At 36.4% G+C, this 24880-nt stretch overlaps 3 protein-coding genes across 4 annotated transcripts; 2 read left to right on the forward strand and 1 right to left on the reverse strand.

Annotated features, from left to right (window-relative positions):
- The first annotated feature begins 2979 nt into the window (after positions 1 to 2979).
- Positions 2980 to 5319, forward strand: LOC101488129 (dickkopf-related protein 3-like). The gene is made up of 4 exons (XM_023152624.2): positions 2980 to 3561; positions 3716 to 3890; positions 3984 to 4185; positions 4976 to 5319. The coding sequence occupies exons 1-4, from the start codon at positions 3409 to 3411 to the stop codon at positions 5034 to 5036; spliced, it is 591 nt and encodes a 196-aa protein (XP_023008392.2). The 5' UTR covers positions 2980 to 3408; the 3' UTR covers positions 5037 to 5319.
- Positions 5320 to 8189: 2870 nt separating this feature from the next.
- tectb (tectorin beta) lies at positions 8190 to 12100 on the forward strand. Of its 2 annotated transcripts, XM_004556765.2 has the most exons (11): positions 8190 to 8268; positions 8350 to 8425; positions 8727 to 8917; positions 9417 to 9568; positions 9677 to 9749; positions 9942 to 10045; positions 10139 to 10222; positions 10316 to 10478; positions 11237 to 11315; positions 11413 to 11445; positions 11731 to 12099. In XM_004556765.2, the coding sequence occupies exons 2-11, from the start codon at positions 8359 to 8361 to the stop codon at positions 11805 to 11807; spliced, it is 1023 nt and encodes a 340-aa protein (XP_004556822.1). In that variant the 5' UTR covers positions 8190 to 8268; positions 8350 to 8358; the 3' UTR covers positions 11808 to 12099. The 2 variants fall into 2 exon arrangements, with proteins under 2 accessions (XP_004556822.1, XP_076743957.1); XM_076887842.1 differs by lacking the exon at positions 11413 to 11445 and having other exon boundaries at positions 11731 to 12100.
- Positions 12100 to 24367, reverse strand: gucy2g (guanylate cyclase 2g). Its single transcript, XM_004556816.3, has 22 exons — positions 23993 to 24367; positions 22735 to 23083; positions 22242 to 22351; positions 21291 to 21473; positions 21054 to 21198; positions 20007 to 20142; positions 19789 to 19892; positions 18966 to 19132; positions 18746 to 18886; positions 18031 to 18114; positions 17758 to 17862; positions 17589 to 17660; positions 17046 to 17214; positions 16801 to 16956; positions 16255 to 16432; positions 15893 to 16033; positions 15610 to 15802; positions 15020 to 15194; positions 14243 to 14341; positions 13354 to 13445; positions 13178 to 13270; positions 12100 to 13084 (listed from the first exon to the last, which is right to left on the reverse strand). Exons 1-22 carry the CDS (start codon positions 24365 to 24367, stop codon positions 12989 to 12991), a joined length of 3363 nt encoding a protein of 1120 aa, XP_004556873.3. The 3' UTR covers positions 12100 to 12988.
- Positions 24368 to 24880: the final 513 nt, after the last annotated feature.

Here is a 24880-nt window from a genome sequence, read left to right on the forward strand (position 1 = left end):
GCAATGATGAGTCTGCAAGCTCTAAAACTTTTCCAAAAAAGACATTGAAAAGATGACTGTGCCAGACACGTACCTAATATTCAGATTCGGCTAAAAAGTAAAAAAAAAAAAGAAACAAGAAAATATATTACGTTAATAGCATATTTAGTGAAAATGTATCCTTTTACCACAGGTTTTATTTGTAAGGCAAAACAACATCATTACTTCTGAAAACTCATTCAAATCTAACCCCTTTTTTATTATTAACAATTTTCATTTCTGCTTAAAACCAAAGCAAACAGAGAAACAAATCAGCTTAAAGACTAATAATAACCATTACGCTTACCTCAGTTCTGCTCAATATTAATTGTGTCTCTTTGTAAGCTTATTGGTGCAGCCCATCACAAGAATCCTAGTTTCTCATGTGGTCCCTGGAAGAAATGAATTGCCCCTCCTCTAAGTATCACCCTTCTCATGTTTTTATCGGCAACAAGTTGGTATATCTTTTCACCCAAGTCTACACAATCACCGTGGTGACAAAAATAATGGATGCAAGAAGTTGTACCCTTGCATCCTTTGACATGATTTTAATGTTCCAAAACGTACTTGCCCCTTCTTTACCATCTGACCCAGCACCTTCATCCCAAGAGGCAACACTGCTTCCCAGTTCCCCTGCCTCTGTGGGAATAATACGTTTTCATTATCCAGAGGTCCATATAAATATCCTTACCATGAAACACATATCGAGACGTAACCCCACGAGAAACAGAATTTAAGGTCAAATGCTGTTTAACATAAATGCATACATGGAATGGACATTGTGTAGCTTTGTGGTTGCAATCAAGTCACAGCAAAATAATAAGTGAGTTGGGTGTATTTTAAAAAAAAAAAAAAACCACATACATAACACGTTATCATTTTTGAAACAACAGCTAGGCATCACCTAGATATCCACTAAACTTAACCAAATATAACCCAATTTTAGCTTTGATGTAGCCTACAATTTAGAAACATTGTAATATTTTTACCAATAATGAATAGAAAACTGATGAGTACGATAAAACTATCTGTCATTTATTTGAATGGATTGGAATAGATTATATTTTCTTTCTCTCATTAATGCATCCCTTGCATTACTTCTTATAACTCAATAATCCAGTCAAAATGATTAGACTGCTCCAAAGGCTGCATAACACTGACACAGTACTTATTTACACATTGCTAATTGCTACTATTGTGCCCACTAACTGTGCCATTAGTCTGTGTTACTCTGTTCTGATAAGGATAAGGAGCTAAGACAGTCCCAGACTGCAATATCTGTGTATCTGATCTGGGCTGTCTGCCACTTAGAAAATGTAAATTAGTGACAATTATTCAGGCACCTCAGGCTGAGTAAGAAATACCTGGTAATGTTAGATAAAGCTCTCCATACAAGGTGCATTAATTACAATTATAGACAAGACAAGATGTTGTCTTAGTTGGAGAGACATTAAGTGGTGGGTTTTATAGTGGCCTGGAGGCTCGTGAGTGAGACAGAGGGTCTGTGTGGGTTTAGCGAGGTGTAAGCTATGACTACATTCATCCAAGCAAAACAAAGAACCAAATCCAATTTCCCAAAAAAAAAGAAGATTGGATGCTGTGTACATTGCAAATTTTAAAAAGCGTGAAACCTTTATAACAAATGTTAAAAATATGAAATTGTATGTTTTTGAAAATATATACATGCTTATTTTGTTTTTGATACAAGAAAATGTTTTACAAAGGTCTGCACAGGGGAAACAAAGACTGAAAAAGCTTTAAAATGCCTATAAAACATCTTGTGGAATCCAAATGGAAATAAAAGAGAATCCCAGAAAGAAGAAGATGACTGTTTCTGAATCTAAAATTACATTCCATCATGGATGGTTCATATAATTAAGATTTAAAGGAACTGGAGAAAACTCTGGATGCATGGGACAAAGCCCTCAATCATTACTGAGTAGTCTTTGAAGCTCTCAGTCAGCTTTTCATTAAAAACAGACTGTCTTGGACATCACCGCATGGACTCAAAAACACTTCAGTAAACCATGCTGTAGATGTGGAGTGTCATTTGAAATCATGGACACGTGGTCATTTGAATCAGAAGTCACCATTGCTGATGGTATGGCCTGTATTTATGTACATGGGAAACCTTTACATCTGTGAGGACACTACTGAAGATATTGCTATATTTTTAAGGGAAGGCCTTGCTCATTTCTGCAAGAATGACCACATTTCTGCATGATTGCTGACGCCATAAAGGAGACTCAATATCATCTGAATTTTAATAACTACCTAGAATTATCTATATCTATATGTGTAAAAACCACAACCAGTATAGTCTATGTCTCACAAATGTTTATTCCTGAAGTCAGAGCAGTACGGAAGGAGCTGAAATTGTCATAACTGGTCATTGTGGGGGAGTTTAAACTCTTTTAGTCAGTGTGACTGCTTTTAATTTTACTTTTGTAATGATCTGTTATATGACTAAATCATATGGGAGACTTTTACCTGGATAAATAAAGCATAACGAAATGATTTCAAACACACACTTTGTGTATATTAAAAACTTAAAACTAGCTGATTGTTGGACATTTCAGTTATTATCATAACTGTATTTATAGAGAATTGCTTGTCCTGCTTGTCATGTGTAAAGATTCCAGGACAAAAATGTGAAAAAAAATTTCTTTTTGTTCCCCTACAGCACCTTGTCTCCCTTCTCCTCCTGATGGTAATTACATTTAATGAGTTCAGGGTTCATCCGCAGGGTGCACTTCTCCAAATTGCTCACAGCATGGGGTCTGAAGTGGGATAGGGTAGGGGGTATCAGGACAGTCGAGGTCGGGGCCAGGAGTGTTTACCCAGTGTTTGGGGTCAAGACTTGCAGTGGCTCTACTTGTCAGAGAGCAGTGAAACATGTCATTAATTTGTCTGCTTTTGTCCTGCTTGTTTGTTTTTCTGGTAGAGATAATCACGTGAAGGTGGTGCTTGTCTTGGCTCTATTGTGTGAAACTGTTGTCAGTCCATCACCACCCTCAGTGCCCCATCTCTCCCCATTCCCTTTCTCCCCACTTCATGAATGGCCATTTTGCCACTATTTTCTGACTGCAGGGGGTGACCCCAACAATTTAGTTAATCCATTAACAACTAATTGTCTCCTCCTACTCTGTTGTTTGGACAAACAGCCTGGTGGGGGGAGGTCAAGTCCTTCTGACCTATAAAAGTCAAACCAGAAGAGCAGTGAGCCAGTGTCACTGCATGGATACCTTCAGTACTGACTGTTTACACTTTGACTTGCACTTTTAAGCGCTGGATTTTTGTTTCGAGCTTTTCTTGCTTTCTCTTTGACTCACCTCTTTTTAAGTTAATCATTGTTCATTTTTTATTCATCCTTTTTTGTGCATTTTGGAAATGTTTGGAAATCTGTGGTTGGTTTGTTTGTGTCTGTCCTTTTATGGGACAGAAGCACGTATATGGGCCTGGATGCTGAACATGCCCCACAGTCCTCCCAAAGAAGGAGCAAAAGCACTTCGACAGAGCACTCCTGTTGCCAAACCAGTCACGGTAAGATGCTTGAAAGTGGCCATGATTATTTTGTTTGAATTAACGAAATCATTTGACATCTGTAGAAAAGGTATGAGAGCAACATGGCCCTTCTGTCTTAAACTGGGCTTAGAATTTCAGGCAAAGTTTGCAATGATTTCCTTCTTTTCTTCAGGCTGCATGTGACCACGACAGAGCTTGTGGAAGGGGTTTCTCATGTGATCGCCACTTTGGCCTTTGTGTGCCTCTAAGAGGGGAGGGTCATTACTGTCGGAGAGATGCACAATGTGTTCGTGGACTTAGCTGCATGTTCGGGAAGTGCCACCGCAGTATCCCCGATGGACAAGAGGGTAAGGGTGGACCAACAAATGTAACCAAATCTTTTAAATTTCCAAATTTTTCTTCATACGAAACCAGAAGTGACCACTGTTTCCTTAATCCAGGTGCCAGGTGTAAAGTTGACAGAGACTGTGGAGCATCGATGTGTTGTGCCCGGCATCATGGTGAGCAGGTGTGCAAAAGAAGACTGACGTTAGATGAGAGCTGTTATGTGCCTGATGGTGGCCTGGCATTCAGCATCAACCAGATTTGTCCGTGTGATGAGGGTTTACTTTGTCGTGAAAGCAGTGGAAAGCTACAGAGAGAGTAAGTACTACAAACACTGGTTTTCATCATCAGATATTTTACTCAACAAACAAAGGGTTTGCTAAAGTGACTGATATCAATATTCACTCCAAAGCTTTTAGTTTCATTGACAAATCAGTTCTGGGGTCTTTGTTATCTAGATTTTATTGCAAAAAATTAGGCAAATGACAATCACATTTATACCATTTTGTGGGTGTTAATTCAAATTCTTCCTGGACTTCTACACAATTGAACGGACATACTGGGTTTTCTGGACTTTTAGGCCCTTTGAAAGGGCAGGTCGAGGACTAACTTCCCAGAAAACCTTTAAAGCTTTTAAGCCTCTCTGTTTGTACAACTGTTAGAAAAGTTTATCTTTTTATGTTACTTTTTAATTTTTATGTTGTATTGTGTATTTTTAAGACTTTTACAAACTAAGTAGGTTTAGAGTCGTTTTTAATTTATACTGGAAATGTACATGTCTTTTGGCATAAAACAGGTTCCACAATACAATTTACAGATGAAATTTAAGAAGTGTTCCAAGATGGAAAAATGAAAAAGCCTTTAGCTAAGACAGTAAAAGAAACAGCTCAGAAAAGTTGCTCTACATTGCAATGCAAATTTGTATGTTTGCACTATGTACTATGATTGTCTACTAATCTACAGCCTTAGTAACAGCAAGCTTTAAGAGCTTTTTTCTTTCATTCAATATGACAGTAACTGAAAGCAAGTAATATGTTTTAAACATGGTTCAGTTTATCTAAAATAATTGCTTCTTGCAAAGACTAACTTGGGTTTGTTTGTCTTTCAGGAGGGAGTTTATATACCAGCCAGAACGAACAAGCTGGACCTGTCAAGTGCCCAACCTTTGATACATTATCAACAGAAGTTCTATTTTCTGTGTAACTATACTGTATATATTTAAATGTATATGTTTCTAAATATGCTGTATTGTTATTTGCTCTTATTAGAGGCTTAAAGAAAAGTTGTTTTTAATATTTCATTTTGTAAATTTTGACAAAAAGCACTACTGTATGTAGCTGGGCTCAACAAAGCTAGTGTCTTATCCAAAATCTTCATCATGATCATTTGCTGATCTTTCTTTCTCTAAATGTCTGAAATGCTTCAAGTTTTAAGCATAAATTAAAGAAAAGGTTTTCCAAAACTAATGAGTATAATTTGTGTTTCACAAAAAATGTATTACAGTTTCTTAATTTTAAAGCTTCCAAGATCATTCCCAATTACTAATCAAAACATTTGGGTAATGAGTAAAGTACCTGTGCATACAGAAACATTATATACACACACAAATGTAAAACATTTATATAATCCAGACTTTACAGACAAAGAATGTTTTGAAATCAAAATATGTTTTTTGGAGAATTTTGCCAAATAACATCAAGATAACAAAGGTAATTAAATATAGCAAAAATAAGAAGTAGAATCAGAATTATACATTTTTAAAAGTAATGACAGTAAAGTCACTATTATTCTTTAAAATAAAATTATTTTAGATTTTAAGGTTTTTTTGTTTTTTTTTAGATAATTTGTATATATTCATTTAGCATACAATCAATTAAAATGTAGAGACATTTTGAGAAAAGTTCATCTTCTTGGATGTTTTGTTGTCTTCCTTACCACAAAGCTCACCTTATAGTAAATTTCAAATTACATGTTTATATAGTTAACTGTTTAAAGACTGAATTATGAAATAATTGCCAAAAATTCTTTATTAAACCTTCTGACAAGTTGTTAAAAAAAACCCTAAATGAAATATTAATTGGAAATATAGGAGTTTTAATTTGTTTTACATTTGCTACATCTGGGTTTTTTTTGGTTTTTTGGTTTTTTTTGCAATTCATTGATTAAAACTGTATTGTGCAATTTTGTTTAGATTTGATTATGTAGAATTCTCAGAAAACCCATGTTTCAAATATGATGAAACTGAAATGATTTTAGGTGCTGTATTCCTTTAAAGCACCAAGTCGACTGTGCAATCTTATGAAAACAGAGTCTGTCTCCCTCTGAGCACGTTTCTTGGACTACAGGAAGGAGTTACATAATATAAAGGAATCTTGCAACTCCTAATTGTTAGCATCACCAGATGCTGTAATGCTAGCTGTCCCCTGACCCATTCTTAGATCAGTATCTTCCTCGGACTACGTCGGGCATAGTCTGAGGGCCATTCACATGCTAATCGTCCAGTTTGCCCCTTCAATTTCACGGTGACTTGAATTGTTCTGTGAAGGACATTAGTGTCTAACCTCTTTGCTATCGTGTTACAGAGCTTATCATTAAGTCTTTGCAAGGAGGTATTTGGTGCTGTGAATAGAGCCTCATGACAAGAAAGATTGGAAAGTCTTAGGATGTTTTATTAAGGTATTGATGTGTTTTTTCTGACAAACCTTTTGATTTTATGAACAAACAGGATGTAAAAGGCAAAGAAGAATTTATGCCAGAAATAATGCACAGTAACTAATCACAACTAGAGTTATTAAGGCTTCAGGAGAAGCCAGTGTGACTGTTCTAAACCTGCCAGCGAGAACACACGTTTCACACACATAAGAAAGGCAAACGAGACAAAAGCGATATCTAATAGCACAAGACTTTGAGAAACCTTATATTGCCGAATGCTGCAAAACAGTGGCCTATCATCTCCACTTAAGAACAGAAGTTACCATTGTAGGCAGCACGTATCACAGTCAACAATCGCATTTTGGAGGTATCTATACATGTCTGTTTGCACTATTTAGCTTCTTAAACGGTTTTCTATTCCTGAATGCTTTGTCCTCTAGCATAAAAGGAAATAAAACCAGTGTAGAATTTGAAGACATTTTAAGAAGCTGCCTATTTCTCTTTTTACTCCAGATTTCTGTAAATATTCGCCTGATGTATATATACAAAACCGATCTATCTATAACTATAAAAAGTGATTGTTTTTTGTGAAGTTAGTTTTTATTCTATTATTTCATATTTATCTATTTTTATACCCTTTATTTAACTATAAAAGCCTCAGTGAAATATAAAATCCTTTTTACAATAGTTACCTGCCCATGTAAGCTGCAATATATTATGTTACCAGGTATGGAGTTAAGGGCGTGGCCACCATTATTAACAGAGGTACCAATCATAGATCGTACAAAAGGTGGATGTAGCCACTGTGATGTCACCCATTGGTTTGTGAAGTCCTATTTGCAGGCTCAAGATTGGTGTTTTCGGACAACTTTATTTAAAAACAAATTATGCGACAAAGATAAGGCTTCCTGCAAAGTACAACCAACCAAGCAAGTGAAATTTTAGCATTTTATAAGTTACTTAGTGCTAATTAGTAGATATGTGTTTCTTGAGTCCTAACATTTTAAGAATGCAGCTTGCTAGTCTAGCTTAGCTAAGATTTACCCTCCCCCCTACAGGTGATATCTTTTGGCTAAAGAAAACCTCAATAAACTCCAAAAAGTAGTGTCCACAACCAGTGGTCTTCAAGCAGTGTATAGTTTTAGCCCTCAAAACCACATGAAGGTCAAACCAAAAATCAAATAACCCAATGACGACTCTACTGCTTATCATGTTGTTTTGGTCAGATGGGCTTAATTTGATAAAACTTGCATCCTTCTGGCTAACATTAGCTTTCTTGCTAACACGGATCTATGTGCATGATATTAATATTAGTTTTGCAACAATAGCAACACTGATCACACATAAAGAGATCACACATAGAGAGACTCGCTTTAAATTTTGTACTAGTCAAAAACTAATAGTTTTAATTGTATAAATTTAAGAATTCTCTGTTAGCTGTCTTGAACACACTCTACAACCCTGAGAGCTAATCCTTTGAGAGACTTTGGTCATTTGAAAGTCAATGTCTGAGCAGTACAGAGAGCTTTTGTGAGAAGCTGACAATAGAGCTCTTAAACCCATCCTGCCAAGGGAAAAAGTGGAGATAGGAGAATGGGTGAAAGTCGATTAGCCTTACCTGTGATAGTATAAAATCCCTCCCTAAGTTATCAAGAGTTGTTAGCTCTTGAATCACCACTCCAGGTAAACTGCTAAAGAGCCATGAGGAACCTCTGACCTCAAGGTGGTTGAAGACATTACTTCTGTCAGGTAAGTGTCATATGTGTTATATTTTCTCAGACTTATTTTACACATTATCCTGTTATTGATAATTCTTGAATTTCTCTGCAGCACCACACTATGGCTTTTGTCAGTGCACTGTTAATGCTGCTGCCTGTTGCATGGTCATGCATTCCCCAAAAAGCAGGTAAAAACACTTTGACACAAAGATGAGTATGTATTTAACATGCTTCTGCCTCATGACCTGTATAGCATTTATATGTAGATTTTTTTGGTCATTGCTTTTTAATGCAAAAATCACCATGCATCCTAAAACTATGACTTATATGAGTTATTTTTATACATATATGAAAATTATCCCTAAATGTGAATAAAGCTCAAGAGGAAAAACAAAGAAGGAATTGATAACCACTACTGTCACAGTATGATTAAATAAACTGTAAGGTACAGTGTATAATATTCCCTTTTTATTTTAATTTTTACTTCAGATTACGTTATGGTGTCATGTTTCCCTAATGCCATAATTGCCAACGTCCCAGAATGTCCTTACGGCTGGGAGATTGAACACTTGTCTCTCGGTGGAGTCTGTTACAATGGAATACACAGCCCAGGTTACTACCGCTTCATCATCCCAGATCTCACACCCAAAAATCACTCATACTGTGGGACTCAGTCTGAGGTGAGAAGCCAAGTAGGCCATAATAACTGGTACTGTGCCGCCATGCTTAGAGATTAATTTTGTCAGTTTTTATTGAGACAATACCTGAGATTATTGTTGCCTCTTTACCTTACAATACAAAGCACCTTGAGGCAGCTGTTGTTGTGGTTTGGCACCATATAAATAAAACTGAATTGAAAGGTGAAATACTGACTTTTTATTTTGCAGACATAGGACAGGGGCTGGAAATGTAATGAAGGCATTGCATTGCAGTGCATTGCATTGAGAATAACAGACAATCAACAAAATACAGGGTCACTAAAATGCAATCATGCTGAGGTTATCCCAAGGTCTTGGCATATAAAATTAAAATGATCTATGTAGGTATGAACACTACTGCATTATTTTTTGCAATTTGGTCTTACTGTCCCTTGAGGATAGTACTATTTAAATACAGAGAAGTCTCTCTCAGTTTATTTAAAAGTATTAATAACATTATTTTATACTTTTCATGCCACAGTACATTCCCGGCAAAGACCCCAAATACATCTTCTACAACTCCATTGTGTCCAACGATACTTCACTGACAGTCAGAAACCAGCCTGTGAACTACACCTTCAGCTGCACGTACCGAGCAGCCTATCTGGTTAATAATGCAGTCTTTAGCCAAAGGTAAGCACCAGTTCAGGATACGAGATGACCACAGCTGCTGTCTGGATGATATGTGCCTTCTGACCCAATGACTTGCAGCGTTTTTACTAAACCCTCTGCTTTTTCCAGAGTGGCTACAGTTTATGTCAACAATGGGAGTTTAGGCACTTTTAGATCACAGTTGTCTATGAATGTGTTCACGGTGAGTAGCTGCTCAAAGATTCGCCCGGTGGAATCGACATGTTTAACGTAATAAATGCTTTTTATCAGTGTGTTTTTGTTATAAATACTGTCTTTAATAAATGAAGGTATTATCGTGTACACACCACGATCATTGAATGCAAACGAGAACTGCAGACATCTTGAAAAACACAAAATGTCCCATATTTCATAGAATTCAAAGTTCCTGTATGCCAAGGACGCTCCCTATGTGATTGATACCTCTGAGATCGGCTCTGAAGTATTCATTGGCATCGAGGCAAAAGGTCTAAGTAACAGGTAGACTTTAGATGTTTGTATGTTTATTTTTGTAGTTTTAAAGGTAAGATTCTCCCAGACTTCTAAAGCGCATTTGTCCTTTACATCTCAAAGATTCAAAGTTGTGATAAACAACTGCTGGGCAACTCCTTCACCTTACTCCACAGACAGGAAAAGGTGGAGCCTCATCATTAAGAGGTACTAAAACACAAAAGGCTAAAACAACTTAAGGAACATTTTGTTCCCACTTCTTTATGTTTTATAGGATGTTTAATTGCTGTTTTCCAACAGCTGCTCCTCTGACAACACTGTGACTATTTTTGAGAACGCCAAAGACAGCCGCTCCATGTTCAAGTTCAACTCTTTCCGCTTCCAGCGGCAGGAGAAGGTGTCCACTGTTTGGCTTCACTGTGAGGTCCAGGTCTGTGATGGGGAAAGGATCACCTGTCAGCCAGTGAGTGTTTTGTTATTTAATGATACCAAAAACATTATAGCAGTCGTTCCCATCTACATGTTGCTGTTTTGCAACTGCTCTTTTTAAATGTCATAGTAGAAAAAGCACAGATGTTACTAATAACATTAACTGTGGCTCTGTTGTTAATTTCCAAAGTTTGACATGCACTAGATACAAAACCTGAAACATCTAAATGGAATTCGGCTATTACAGTTTTCTCAGAGTTTAGGTCTCTTAGTCAATCTTCTTTAGCTCATCATCTCTGAGAGCTGATTTTCTTCCAGGCTTACCTGATTTCTTCCCTGGCAGCAGATCACTTAATAGATGCATTTACAATCCTGCAGGTTAATCTGGGCTGACCAAACCATTTTAGATTAAACTCATTAAACTCACTATCAATGGACTGATGCAGACTGCAAGGCTAGCAGCATTAACCAATACATTTTAAGTCTAGCTTCCACATAGCTGGTAAGTTGCCTTTACTGGCCAGTCCATGTTTTGGCCTTTGACACCATGCAATTATAAACTGAATAACAGATCACTATAACATTGAATTCTGTGTCTTTATACAGTTAGGTACTTTTTCTGCAATAACATTTACAAATTAGTGATTTTCCTCTATTAACAAAAAAGCTAATTTCACATTCTGACTGGTTGTTTTTCAAGTTCTTCTACTGGCCTTTAACATCAAAGTTGAGTACAGTGTAAAAAACAGACAAACATACTAAACAGGAGACCATGGTTGCTTTTTCTTGAAGAGCCCCTGCTCTGTGAGGAGTTTGCCATCAGACGTAGACCCAAATGGGGGGATCCTTACTGCTGAATTTCACATTAAAGGTAGAGTAAACCGTGGCATATTTATGACTGAGATCAATAAAGAGTAACTCATGCAGTCGATTGTATAGTATGAACAGTACTGGTTTTTTTTTAACAGGTAATCAGTCTTCTAATAATGGACACATAACAGGTAAAAAACAATGCGATGATAATTTTGGTTGATTGAAATCATAATCGAAACAAAAATAATCTGAACAATTAAAATTTTTTGATAACTAAAGTCTTTTATGCTTTAAATAAGTAGAGTTTAACTGAAATGTTTAAATCTGTGTATTGCTTTGTACATGAGCTGCAAAACCACTCAAGTTTAACATGAACTCATCCTCTCAAGGCTTACGCTCAGCTAATCGTGTTCAAACTTGGTTCTCATTCACTGAGGTTTGATCTGTTAATTTTTTTCTCCCTCCTTTAACAGGCGTCTCAGTGCTCATCCTGCTTGTGGTCCTGATAAACACATGTTATGATTTCATCAATGGATCAAGAATTTTATAAAACAAAATCATCAGTTTCCATTAACACACAAACACAGAGGGGAGTGCCACCCAGGACTCAGGGAGCGTATGAATACATTCCTCCCCACGCGATCATTATCTCACAATATGATTTTTATTTAGCATGTTTATTGATGCTTTGAACCTTGTGTGATATTTCACTCCTTCCTCCAATAAAGATTCATTACATTTTGAAAGAAAAGGAATTTTTTTCCATTTGTTCCAAACCATAAAAAACAAAAAAAACAAAAAAATTTCATTCAGTCCTTAAATTAAAACCAAATTTTCGGTCTGACAGCACTACAACAAACAGAGCACATGACTAAACATAATATTACATTTTTTCTATTTCCATGACACAATCTAGAACAACTATAAAATGTCTTCTTCATTTCATGTTACACTGAAAATAAAAACTCTGATATGGGATTTATTTATTCAGAGGAAAAATGAAAACAGATTTTAAATCTCGTTGTTTGCTTGTCATGTTTTTATGGAGTGTTTTATAATGGGAAGAGGTGTTTTTCTCAGTGATCAATCACAGCTCAATCACAGGTATTTGATTATTATTATAATAAGCATTATCAAACTTCTGATTTACATGATCTAACCAAACCCCACAGTGATTGAGTTTAGTTATTTGTGAAATAGTCATATGAGAATAATAGAAAAATACTCAATTACTGATTTATTTATTCTCTCCAGGTCTCAGTGACCAAACTGTGCACAGCTGAATGACAGATGTTGATACAACAACCAGCTCTGCAGCTGTAAGAATAAATTAGAAATGCTTGATTAGCTTACAAAATATTTTCTTATGAGATAACTTTAGGCACGTCAGAGCTGACTACATGTGCCACAACAAACAGTTTGAATGGAACGCTAAGCATTTTGAAATAATTTACAGCCTTGTGTGCAAAAGTGGATCCACTAAATACTTAAATCCCAAAGAATAAAGAATTAGAACTGCAATTAGTTGCAATCCAAACTGCAGTCTCTGTTCATGCATTGTGTTCTGCATTTTCACTTTGGCCTCCATCCACATTTTGTCTCTAGTCCTTCTTTTTATACATGGATGACTCAAACTCATCTTGCATGGAATTTTTTAAAAGCTGTTAAAAACTGATATCTTAAAATAAATTTCTGCAGTATTCCCTGCTAATTAATATGCGTCTTTTCTCTTTAGATGTGTACTGGAGGCATCGTGGGTTCAGTTATAGGAGGTACAGTCAGGTTTTTTGGGGCTCTTTTGTCTTCACCTCTGGTCACTCCTGGTTTCTTCAATGGGAGAAAATACAGTAAAACAATAAAAAATACAAGTCATTATACAATACAACATATATACATATAAATAAATATTTGTGAGTATACCTCTGTTTTTACTGGTGAAGAACCACGGTCAGTGAAGACAGGATTAAATCCAGCTCTGTTCAGCAGCCAGTACGTCTTTTGAGTCCCTTTACCCTGTCACAAAGAGAAAGACATTCTGGTCAACCTAACATCTTTGTTATTTCATTTCGAGGGAAAAAATATTACAGACTGTTCACCTTCATTTGAATTTCTCCTCTTTCTTCCAGTTCAAATGATCCAGCCTGGAAAAGAATGTCTGCCGTGGACTGAGATACATGAATCTTCAAGGCTGTATGTGACATACACATATACTTCTAAAGAGAGATTTTAAGCAAGACAAACTCCTAGGTTTGCATGTGAGTTCAACAGCTCTGCATGTTTAATCATGCAAACATGTTAATATAGACCATCACATCAAGTTAATTTTTAAGGCATAATACAACTACTGTAGACTGTTAGCCTGAAGAAGCACAAAATACAGAAGGAGAATGCCATAAATATTTGTAGGTATAAACCAACCAAGAACTGGACTAAATGAAATGGATATTATGAAATTATGAAAAATTAAGGGATTGTCAACATAATTAGAATTCATCCTCAAGGCACCATTAGCATCTAGAGAAAATTTCATTTCATTCTCATACACTGTACCCAACATAAACTCGTATGAGTGATGGATATATCTAACAAACCAAGGACACTGCATGCTAGCCACTGGTCTCTCTGTTGCCAATGGGGTCAGCTCTGGCTGGTCATGTGAAAGAATGCAGTCTTGTGGAACTTGGACACTGACTTTACTTTCAGGCCTTCAGACCCAGAGAGTGCATCTATCATTTATAAACAATGCCACAATGATTCATTCAAAAGTAGCCAAACTGACTGAAATCTAAAATTGTCAAACTTATAGTGAAGCAAGAAATCAATAGTCATGAATGTTTTGATTTATCTGAAAAATGCACTGTCATTTCTGCCCTATTAAAAAATGAAAGTGACAATAGTCACTTCAAATCATACCACAACTACATAAATCTTATTTTTTTAGGGTTATTCAGAGTTTAAATTTTGAAATTTCAACTGCTTACTCACGTAAGCTGTTGCTTTCCATGCGAGAAGCTGTGTTCACCGTGTCACCAAATAGGCAGTATCGAGGCATGGTGGTCCCTACCACTCCAGCAACTACTGGACCTACAACATTTTTAAAAGTCAGAATGGATTTTGTTTAAATTGCTCAAATGTTCAGTGCACAAACTATTTTTCCCACTACAAAGTCGTTCATACTTCTTGTCACTTGTACTTAGGTCTCAGTAATAGAGCTCTAGGAGCTTGTCAGTGACCATATGCTAGCCAAGTGGTGACAAAGGAAAAATGTGTATTCCATGACCGTGTTTGCTGGAAATTGCAGGGTAGTGACTAGTGTGAAATTGGTCCAAAAAGTATATAGTCCTGGACCAAAAGCCCCCGTCCAATGGCTTTGGTCACGATTTCCATGGTTGCCAATAGTTTGTAACTTAAATATTTGCAAATAACTGAGAAGTGCAACACAAGCCAAAAAGAGAAGTTTTGCCTTCAGCGTAAAAGTTGTGTCTTATTGGTGAAACCAACACATTTTAAAAGATGCAACTTTTACACTGAAGGCAAATAATGTCAATTTCCAGTTTTGTCAAGGTTACTATGGGTAACCTTGACAATCTGCTAGTGACCAAAATAATCAGAAGGATTTTTCTTTGTGCAGCATTCTCTTTGTGACTAATTTTACCCAGCAACAGCCACCAACCTCCAGCAATCACTCACTAACCAGTTGGGGTACTTTTCAAGACCTTCAAATTCTGTAATGCCATGGTCTCCATTGCTACTGTATCTTACCAGAGTGTATCCCAGTGCGAATTGCAAGGCTCTCATTTGGCATGTGACGGATTCTGAACACCTTTATGCCTCTCAAGAAATGTAGCGCCATTGTGGATATCTCCAAAGCATGCAAGTTTCCATTGCTGATAGGCAGACCACTTGCCACCATGTATGCATCACCAATTGTTTCCACCTTGTAATGTAGAGATGTAAATTACATTTTTAAAATAAAATAAAGCTGGAAGAAAATAAAACATAGCACAAACAAAAAAAAAAGATCCCTGAAATTTCAAGGAAATTAAAATTTTCATTAAACAATTGTAAATTGTTTTTTTTTTTATTTCGTGTAATAGCAAATAAATTTTCTAAAGTTTTAACTGTTAAGATTTTGCTTTTAATCAGATATGTTTTCTCTGCATTGCTGGTTAAATTTCTTTAATTGTTTTTTTCTTAATAAGATAATGTAACTGGATGCTGAGTTAGTAAATATGGAAGGAAATGGTAAAGCTATTCTCATGTCTTGGTAAGAAAGTCAATATTTATCAAAATATCTATCGTATGATAGATATTTTGCTTTTTATGATCACAGTATGTTCACTGTCACTTACTTTGTAGACATCGTACATCTTGATGATGTCATCAAAGAGACTGTAGAGGTCGTTGAGGAATGTTACCACTTCCATCGCAGAGCTGACTGAGCACATGGAAGTGAAGCCGACAATGTCAGAAAAGAAGATGGTGACCAAGTCATAGCTTTGTGGCTCCACTGACTTCCCTGACATCAGCTGTTCAGCAATATATCTAAAATCATTGCAAAAAACAACAACAACACAAGATAAGGTTGACTGAGTATAGCAATACAAAATATATAGTTCCTTTGTTATCAAGTACCTTGGCAACATGCTGGCGAGGAGCTTGTCTGCACGAGTTTTCTCCACTGTAAGCTGATTGGTCCTCTCCTCCACCACGTCCTCCAGGTGATTTGCATACTTTTCCAACTTGTCCACCATATTATCTAGAATGTTTGCATGGCTACAAGATAGAAATTCATCATTAACTCTTTTGCAATGAGGATTTAGTTAGGTTAAATCTTACTTAGATTTGAGTAAGACTGAAGACAGTTGGAAGTTTTAGCTTGTGAACTTTAACATTTATGGGCATTATGGTAAATTTGTGTCTCACTTAAATAAAAATGTGGAATATGACTTTACACAAAAACTTTATAAAATAAAAATTTAGGGGTATGATATTACCTGTCTGGACTAATGTCTTTCAGCCGCCTCCGTATAGAACCAAATGGCGGTCGGTGGTCAGGGTTTTCACTCCAGCAGGCTTTTAGCAGTGCATTGATGTTCTCTTCAACCAGCTGTTCAGACAGCACTGGTCGGAGGGGTTCCCCTTGAAAAGGTGTCCTCAACTGCATAATAATCTCTGTAAGAACATCTAGCATTAGAATTTAATGGGCTATATCTTTCAACTTTGGTTCAGACTAAAATATAATACCGGAAAAATTGCCATAAAATTTTGTACTTCAATCCAATGCTACATTATTTCACATATACTCAGTAATCCACAAAGATACTTAAGAACTTGGTTGAAACCATCACATTTTAAAGTTATTACAAAACTGGGATAGACTGATAATTACAGCGCAAAAGAAAATGGAAGTAGAAATGCTTCTAATGGTGCCAAATTGCCAGAAGGTAAATAAAGCTGGAGATTGTAGCTAACTAACAGTAACTGATTTTGGGCGTTGACAAAAAATTTGTAGGTTAAGACAGTTAAGAAATCATGCCAACCTTTAGGGTCCAGATTGATGTCCTGATACGGACCAGCTTTGGAGTTGTACATTAGTTCCCACATTATGATGGCAAAGCTGTAGACATCACCTTTGGGTGTTCCATTGATCGGGGAACCGACCTGTCTGAGAAGCTCAGGGGCAATCCAGTACATCTCTACAACATGTTCTCGTGTGTTACTTCTCCATCATGTGAATTTATTTAGGATAACAGTGATTATTACAACAAATTCTGATTTCACTGACCTTTGTAATTGGGGTTTTCCAGTGAGTTCATCTTGCCTTTGTTTCCATATTTAAACTCCCACAATCCAAAGCCAGAGAGTTTGATTTGTAGTCGGCTATCCACCAAACATGTGCTAGGTTTCAGGTTCCCATGAAATTTTAGGCTACTTTTGTGAATAAACTCCATTCCCTGGACAACAATTTAATTATTTTAAGATTTAAATAGTAAAACATTTCAGAGTACAAAATACATATTCAGAATTTTAACATATAAAAGTTAAAAAAAAAAAAAAAAGGTATACGTACAGTTTGATGTCTATTTTAAAAATGTGAAAATACATTTCCAATTGATTTTTTAATTGGAATTAATTAGATTAATTAAAAAATTCATTCATTCTTTCTTTTCAATCTGTTTCTTTTTGTAGATATGTTTTAATTATTTTATTTATTTATTTTTACAATTTTTTAGTCACTTTATGACTTAAGTTCCTGCTATGGACCTGAGTACATTTTTTTAAATTGTTATTAGAATAAGAAATTTACTCATTAAATAAATAGACTTACATTGACAATGTCATATGCAAAAGACAGCTTGAACATCCCATCTAAGTCAACGTCTGAAGCCTTAAGAATATCCTGCAGAAATATGCCAACATGGTTCACTTTTAAGTTAAAGGTTTATTTATGGTTAATGCAATCCATTTTGAAAAAAGAACCTTCAGACTTCACTGACCTTCAAACTACCTTTCTTGCAGTACTGGAAGACCAAGCAAATGTTTGGTGGTTCGATGCATGCGCCAAAAATTTGCACCAAGTTCTCATGTTTCATCTCTTTCATCTGTCTTGAAGAGTTTAAGAAGGTTAGGTACAACATAAATAAAAAGTGAAGTAAAACATAATAATACGTTGTATTAGATACAGTCCACCTGGATTTTTGGCTGTTAGAGTTTTCAGAGTAAATAAAAAGTAAATTATGTTTTATCTTGAAAAAAATGAGGAACTTTACCATATTGAACTCTGCAGTGATCGAAGGCTTCTGGAAATTACAGCTAACAGGGTTCTCAGTGTACTTGATAGCCACTTGATTTCCCTATGTGAAAAATTAAAATAACAAAATATACATCTCTTAAAGTCATAGTAAAGAAGAGTATGTAAAGTACTATGTAAAGAAAAAAACACCTCTTTATATTACATAAGCATTAAAAGCTTTCTTTATAATTCTTAGATAAACAATAATTCATATTTGTATATGTGTTGATACATTTTCTTTTGCATTTACATTAAATAATATTTGAAACTAGCCATTCAGACAATAAGCTTGTTTACTGAATTCATAAAAGCCCATATGATACTCAAACTTTGACTGGAGTCACTGCAATTCACATTAATTCAAGTCAATTTTGAATTGAATGTTGAATTTGAATTGAATTGAATGTAATTTGAATTACACATATATTCTGTGTTTGTCTAAAACCTGCCCTATGTTATTATTATGTTTAACATGTTCATGTAATGGATCAGGTATTCTGTCCTCAATATAGGTGAACTGAGACTGCCAGAAACAAAATAAAGAGCAGAAGCCAAAAAGACTGCTTTAGCTTCGGTTTTGTGGCTTTAAGTTTTGTGTTGGAAAAAAGAGATACCATCCTTCTCTACCTTTAACCTTAATATAGTCCCAAAAGTTACACAGGCTCACTGTAAACTCGAAATAAAACTAGTACCTGGTAGAGACCTATGGTGGTGTAGATATGTTCTTTGCCTGCTTTGTCCATCAGGTCGTAGCTGTTGGTGGATAAACTGGCCTGAGAGCTACCACTCCAAGTATGAGTACCTGAATTGCTTAGAGACATACCCTGATTTCCCTGAAGGAAAAAAAAACACATGTGAAACCTTGTACACTTATCATTGTTCGACTTCACAACACCTGTCGAATGCTCATACTGTAGGTTCCCTGATGATGGTGATGTCATTGTAGTTGATCATCCACCAGTAGGAGTCATCCAGCCTCGTCTGGAGTCTTAACTTCTGCAGCACCAGCACCCCAATGCTCAGAACTGCCAGTACCCCAATAACAGGGAAGGTCGCAAGAAGAGCCAGCAGGGCAATGTCTGTGTCCAGAGAGAGCAGTAAGTTATTATGACAGTTAGACATCAAAGTTTCTTCAAAAAGAATACACACAAAATAAAGGTTTAGTGTTTTGAAACAAAAAATGTAGGTAAGGCATGAAGTCAAGCTGAGCTGCAATCTAGCAGACTGGTTGATACTGTGGCAGACCTAAATAATTTGTGTTTTTAAGCTGTGCTTTTAAGCTGCTTCTCTCACCCCAACTCCTGCTCTCACCCCAACCGGTCGTCCCTCCCTGAGCCTGGTTCTGCCGGAGGTTTCTTCCTGTTAAAAGGGAGTTTTTCCTTCCCACTGTCGCCAAAGTGCTTGCTCATAGGGGGTCATATGATTGTTGGGTTTTTCTCTGTATCTATTATTGTACGATCTAATGTGCAATATAAAGCGCCTTGAGGCAACTGTTGTTGTGATTTGGCGCTATATAAGTAAAATTGAATTGAATTGAATCTCCACATCTGCTTCACATCTGCAAGCCACTTTGCAACCTAGTAAGTCCACTCTGTATTTTGTATCAGCTCTGCTCTGTGCTTGGACGTTGCTGCTGCTTTCTCTACCTGTGCCTTTCCTGACATGGGTGTGGAAGTCCCAATAGGCATACGAAAAACAAAAACTGAAATCTAATTCCATAAGGAATAGGTTTTACCATTAGTCACCCATTCACATATTTCATTGTTGAAGCCACATACTGGCACATCGGGTGGAGGTCTTCCTTTCGGCCACACCACAGACGCAAACATTGAAGTTTGTCTGAAATAAAACATTTTCTGATAACTATCATGTCTCTGTTGTGTTTTTTGTGTTATCATTGAGATGTGACTGAAGATTGTTGTCATACAGATGTGATACAAAACAATTTGGTACCTGATATTTTTGGTGTGACTGTCAAAATGGAGGATTGGGACAAACTTGGTGATGTCACCTGTGTGCTGGAGGTCATAAATTGAGTAGTCTAGATTTCGCTCTCCCTCTCTATCAAAATGGACCAGTCCAGAGGCTCCTGCAATGACAATCTGTTAGTGAATCAAAGTGTCATAGAACATTATGTGTCACCCTTGAGTTTGATTGTTTTAGCAAAGTGTTTGTGGGTGTAACTACAACCGATTAAAAGTCAGTTCACCCAAAACATACAGTATCACCTACCCTCTGCCCATGGATCTGATTTCAGTATCAATCTGTGTTACATCCACAGATGAAACTACTTTTAACTACAGCAGGTTTAAAAATACCAGCAGCTAGATTGTCTAACTTTTGTAAAGATGAGGAATTCCCCAATTTCTAGATGTAAAATTTGAACTTGGATGCCAAACTCTATAACACGAGGTATCTGATAAAAATACAATTAAGGTAAATTTAATTCATTTTTTAAAAGGTTTTTTCAAAGTCAAACTTTATTGTGATTATTATTTTGTGATTATGCTTTGTAGACATGTTGATTTACTGTAACAGGCCCAGAAATATCCTCTTTATTATTGCTGCCATTCCTCTTCCTTGTCAAAGTTTTGGTGCCTTGACTATACTGATGAATGGTTTGGACAGGCTTGGCACCTGGGACAGTTTATTAGATTTCCCATTCATGGGCTGAATTGGTTCAGTTTACATGTTTACCTAATGCAGCTGTGCCGTGACCGCGTTACAGAGAGTGAATGTGGCGTGTTGAGGTAGTTGGCATGGTTAAAAAAATAATAATAACATAAAAGTTACTCATGCTTTAAGAGCTGATGGTCAGCTGACCTCAGCAGACCATAAGCATTATCCAAATTTATATCAACAAAACAAACTGTTAGCACTAAACTGATTATTTCCTTCACTAAAGAATATAGAAGCCTTTCAAGAACCAAGTAAAAAAAACAATATTTGCACTTTACACTGAGGCAAAATCAAAATACAGGTATTGAATTGTGTAGCTACCATAAAATTGAAAGTTGTTTCTTTTTTTCAGGATCTGTAATAACTCCCGACCATCATGAGGGTCTTTGCCACCTTTCAGGACTTCCTTCAGTGCCATGGCGTACAAAAGCACAGCGTCATGCAGATAGGCAGAGTATGGGCTAACCTGAAATACATTAAATCAGTAAAATAAATATGTGAAAGTTCAGTATTTTCCATGATTCAAATTCATGCTTTCTGTTCCCTGTGCCTACTTGCCTGTTTTTCAGATGTTAGGTTGCTCCGAAATGGATGTCCGCTCAGTCTTTCAAAAACTTGTTCAAAGAAATCATAATACTCGTAGCCTTCGTAGGATTTCTGAGCAATAATGAACGCCATGTCAAAAGCTCTTACGGCAACCTCGTCTATCGTGCTGTTCAGGGCATTTTTCCACAAGTTATCCTGCTCAGGAAAAAAGAAAGTTTAACATGAATAATACACGAGTCAGTAGATGCAACAGCACTTTGAGTACTCCAGGAGAGTAGAAAAGCGCTATATAAAAATCAGTCCATTTACTATTTACCACAAACAGCTTTGATCAATTTTGATGGCTCATAAAGATTTAACTCAGTCTGGAAGACGGATGCTATGATGCTATTTTATTTAAAAACAAACAGTCATATTCCTAATCATACATGAAATCATGTATAAGCTCACTAACCCTGAACCACTCTGCAGATATAACACAGCAGTAACAAAGTTTTCTTTTATAGCACAGCTCATGCAACACTACATGCTTTACATGCAGATTATTGACACAAAGGAGCAAATATTCAAATCCATGAATTAAGTTATATCCAGCATGTAGGCACTAAAACTGTATTTGAGCCTTTAATTTTAGATAATGTGTGCCTTAAAGTTTTATTTAGTTTCCTGATGAGCACGGTTCTAAAAGACAACATATCCAACTCAAGAGTCAATCGAAAAGTAAAATATTGGACTTTCTGGGTCTAATTTTAAAAAAAAAAATCAGGAGGCTGTACGTTATTAATGTTGTTGAATTTTGTTTGATAAGAATAGCCTCAGGATATAACGAATTTAATTGAAGCTTACCTCTCCTGTGTCTTTTCAGGCTTTGTTGTCTTGGTGTCCCCGTTTGTTGGTGATTTACACAGCTGAATATTTGTCTTACTGTGTTGTGAAAGTTTTACTCACCACAGTGCCACTGACCTCAAAATGTTGTACCAGTAAGAAAATGTAGTCGCCATTCATCAGACCCTGACTCTCAGCCTCCAACAACAGAGCCATAGTATCCTCTTTGTTCGATAGCACCACAATAACTGAAGAAGGGTGGATGAAGAAATTAGAATTCAATTAAATTTTATTTATACAACACATAAGAAGTTCATAAAAACAAGGTGCTTCTATTGTAAGGTAAAACCCCTTCAATAATAGAGGTAGAATCACAGAGGTCCTCAAGGCGACAGTGGGGAGGAAGAGCTCCCTTTTAAGCGTTTAAGCGAAAGAGACCTTGAGCAAAAACCAATCTCAGATTATGGGATGAAGAGAACAAGACAACAGAAAAGAACAGCCAAACAAAAAGCAGACAGAGGACAAACTATTGCAGAGACTAAAAAAAGGGAAAAATTAAAACAGGAACAAATGACAGACAAAAAAGTGGTTTCATAGTTTGCTACAAAGTGCTCATAGACATTTCTCTTACCTCTAGCAACCTTGGAAATGTACCTAACATTCTGTTGAACTAACTGGGGATTGCTGGTGTCAAATTTAACCACTGCAGTGAGCTTGAATTTGGCTCGCAGAGGATCCTCAATCGTTTTCCACAAAGCATCAACCTTGTCCCAAGTATTCGAGTCCAATCCCCCACCGATCAAAGCTACATGACTCCACCCAAAGAACTCCAAGGTCTTCACCAGGACCTCGGCGCTTCTTTTAAGAGGGGGCATTACAGTGATGTAGGAATCGTAGTTGTCACTGTCGTCCATTTTGGTTGATTGTCCCACAAAGCCAAACATTGGGATGTTCCATTTTGACGCAATGAGACCAGTCACCTGGAAAGCAGTTTTAGTAAGTAAAATTTAAAGGGTAAGATTATTTTTTTTACAAACACTCTTTTAAAAGACAAAAAGGCTTATCAGAAAATGGGAAAGCAAGTTTTGAATTAATATTAACTTCAAAAGGAAAACATCAAAGCCTTACAACAACAGACTGTTTTTATTTAACTAAAATGTCTTTTTTTAGAAACACCGAGAGATTTATAACATAAACTCATCCTTGATGAGGGGAACAACAACTTAATAACCTGTAAAATCAACCACCTTCTTTGGGTGTATGGATGCACAATTAATTTCTAAAAATGGTCAAATTTCATGACCCATCCTTATACTAAACTGATGAATTGCCTGATTTGTTTTAGGAAATATAATATAAGCAATATTTCTCCAGTTTTCCATGTTCAGTCAATATCTTGTCAGTAATGTAAATTTGTCCTGATTAGTTTACTATTGTGTGATATGGCAGGTTATTGTTGTATTAAGAAGGCTTTAAAACTGACTATAATTAGACCTTGGACTTCAATCAATTCAACAAATTGTTTTGATGGTTTGATCCAAACTTCGAGCTGCAAAATAAATCTAAAACTCAGAATCTTATCCTCTCCTCTATTGTCATTTTCAGTCTTTGCAGAGACTTCCCATAGCCGATTCTGGACCACTTGAGGAGCCAATTTGGCCCATTAGCCATATGTTTGATGCTCCTGCAATAAATGAGTCTAGCATACAATAACAAAAAGTTAGAGTAAATACAAGTAAAGTCATTTAAAATCCATCAAATGCTCTTTATTTACAGACTTTTATAAACTTTTAGGATGATTTACAATACATCAAAAAGAACCATACTTTCTGCTTATGCAGGATATGTATTTCACATAAACAAAAACATTAATTTCACATGAATTATACCTCAGCTTCTTCAGGACATGCTGGACCGAAGAGCGCAGACACATTTTCTTTCCACACCTGGTGAATAAATGCTCCTAGGGACTCTTTGGGACTACACTCAGTGTCCTTGAACACAAAATCCAGATTAATGTTTCCCAGTAAGGCGGGGTTAGCGTTCACCTTCTCCACAGCTATCTGTATGGCTGAGCCCAGTCGCAGGGCGCTGAAAGGGAAGGTTATGTTCCAGGGAGCCTGGAAGGCAATGAGCAGCTTGTGAGGCTGAGATCCATTGGTGCCATTGCTGATGCTAGCAGCAGCAGTTAACAGAAGTGTGAAGTGAAGCACCAGCATGGGACTCGTGCCACGGCAATATACCCCCCTCAGCATCACTCTCATCCTGTTAGTGGCTTCGTGTTACAGAGCTTAAATACGCAACTTCACTGGTGATGCTGGACATTTGGTTAGGGAGGGGAAAATGTAGGAGGAGGGAGGTGGTATAGAGAGGGAAAGTTTATTATTGTTTTTGTGGTTTGATCCTCTATTCAAAATAACTTTTAGTTGATACACAAATCAAATAGTAGAATTTGTGCTCTTTACTTTACTTTTCTTCTGTGTAGCTCATATTTTTATCCAGAAAACATTCAGCAATCCAAATAAGAATTAATAATTATCCAAAGATTAACTTTTGATTTTATTGATTAACAAAATAAGATCTTGATTAGGATTCAACTACAATAGACCAATAAATCCAACTTGTGTCACATTTATGTGCACATGTAGTCACTGCTTGCAATCATAAATCCAGTGTCAAAGTTCAACCCGATCTGTTTTACCTTTAACAGTGTCATGCGTCCACTTCAAACAAACACATAGAAGAGAGGAAAGAGGGAGAGGAAAAGAGGACAGGTT

This window comes from Maylandia zebra, linkage group LG8, assembly GCF_041146795.1.
Source record: "Maylandia zebra isolate NMK-2024a linkage group LG8, Mzebra_GT3a, whole genome shotgun sequence".
Classification (NCBI taxonomy): Eukaryota; Metazoa; Chordata; class Actinopteri; order Cichliformes; family Cichlidae; genus Maylandia; species Maylandia zebra.

What these genes read in the sequence shown, in the direction of transcription:
- LOC101488129 (XM_023152624.2), top strand. Translation starts at nt 3,409, where the DNA reads ATGTTTGGAAATCTGTGGTTGGTTTGTTTGTGTCTGTCCTTTTATGGG. An exon ending in CTGTTGCCAAACCAGTCACG is followed by an intron (nt 3,562 to 3,715) that starts GTAAGATGCTTG and finishes TCTTTTCTTCAG; the next exon opens with GCTGCATGTGACCACGACAG. An exon ending in TATCCCCGATGGACAAGAGG is followed by an intron (nt 3,891 to 3,983) that starts GTAAGGGTGGAC and finishes TCCTTAATCCAG; the next exon opens with GTGCCAGGTGTAAAGTTGAC.
- tectb (XM_004556765.2), top strand. Translation starts at nt 8,359, where the DNA reads ATGGCTTTTGTCAGTGCACTGTTAATGCTGCTGCCTGTTGCATGGTCA. An exon ending in GCAAAAGGTCTAAGTAACAG is followed by an intron (nt 10,046 to 10,138) that starts GTAGACTTTAGA and finishes TACATCTCAAAG; the next exon opens with ATTCAAAGTTGTGATAAACA. An exon ending in AAAGGATCACCTGTCAGCCA is followed by an intron (nt 10,479 to 11,236) that starts GTGAGTGTTTTG and finishes TTTTTCTTGAAG; the next exon opens with AGCCCCTGCTCTGTGAGGAG.
- gucy2g (XM_004556816.3), bottom strand. Translation starts at nt 24,367, where the DNA reads ATGAGAGTGATGCTGAGGGGGGTATATTGCCGTGGCACGAGTCCCATG. An exon ending in ACCTAACATCTGAAAAACAG is followed by an intron (nt 21,199 to 21,290) that starts GCAAGTAGGCAC and finishes AATGTATTTCAG; the next exon opens with GTTAGCCCATACTCTGCCTA. An exon ending in CCACCATAGGTCTCTACCAG is followed by an intron (nt 18,115 to 18,745) that starts GTACTAGTTTTA and finishes TTTTTCACATAG; the next exon opens with GGAAATCAAGTGGCTATCAA.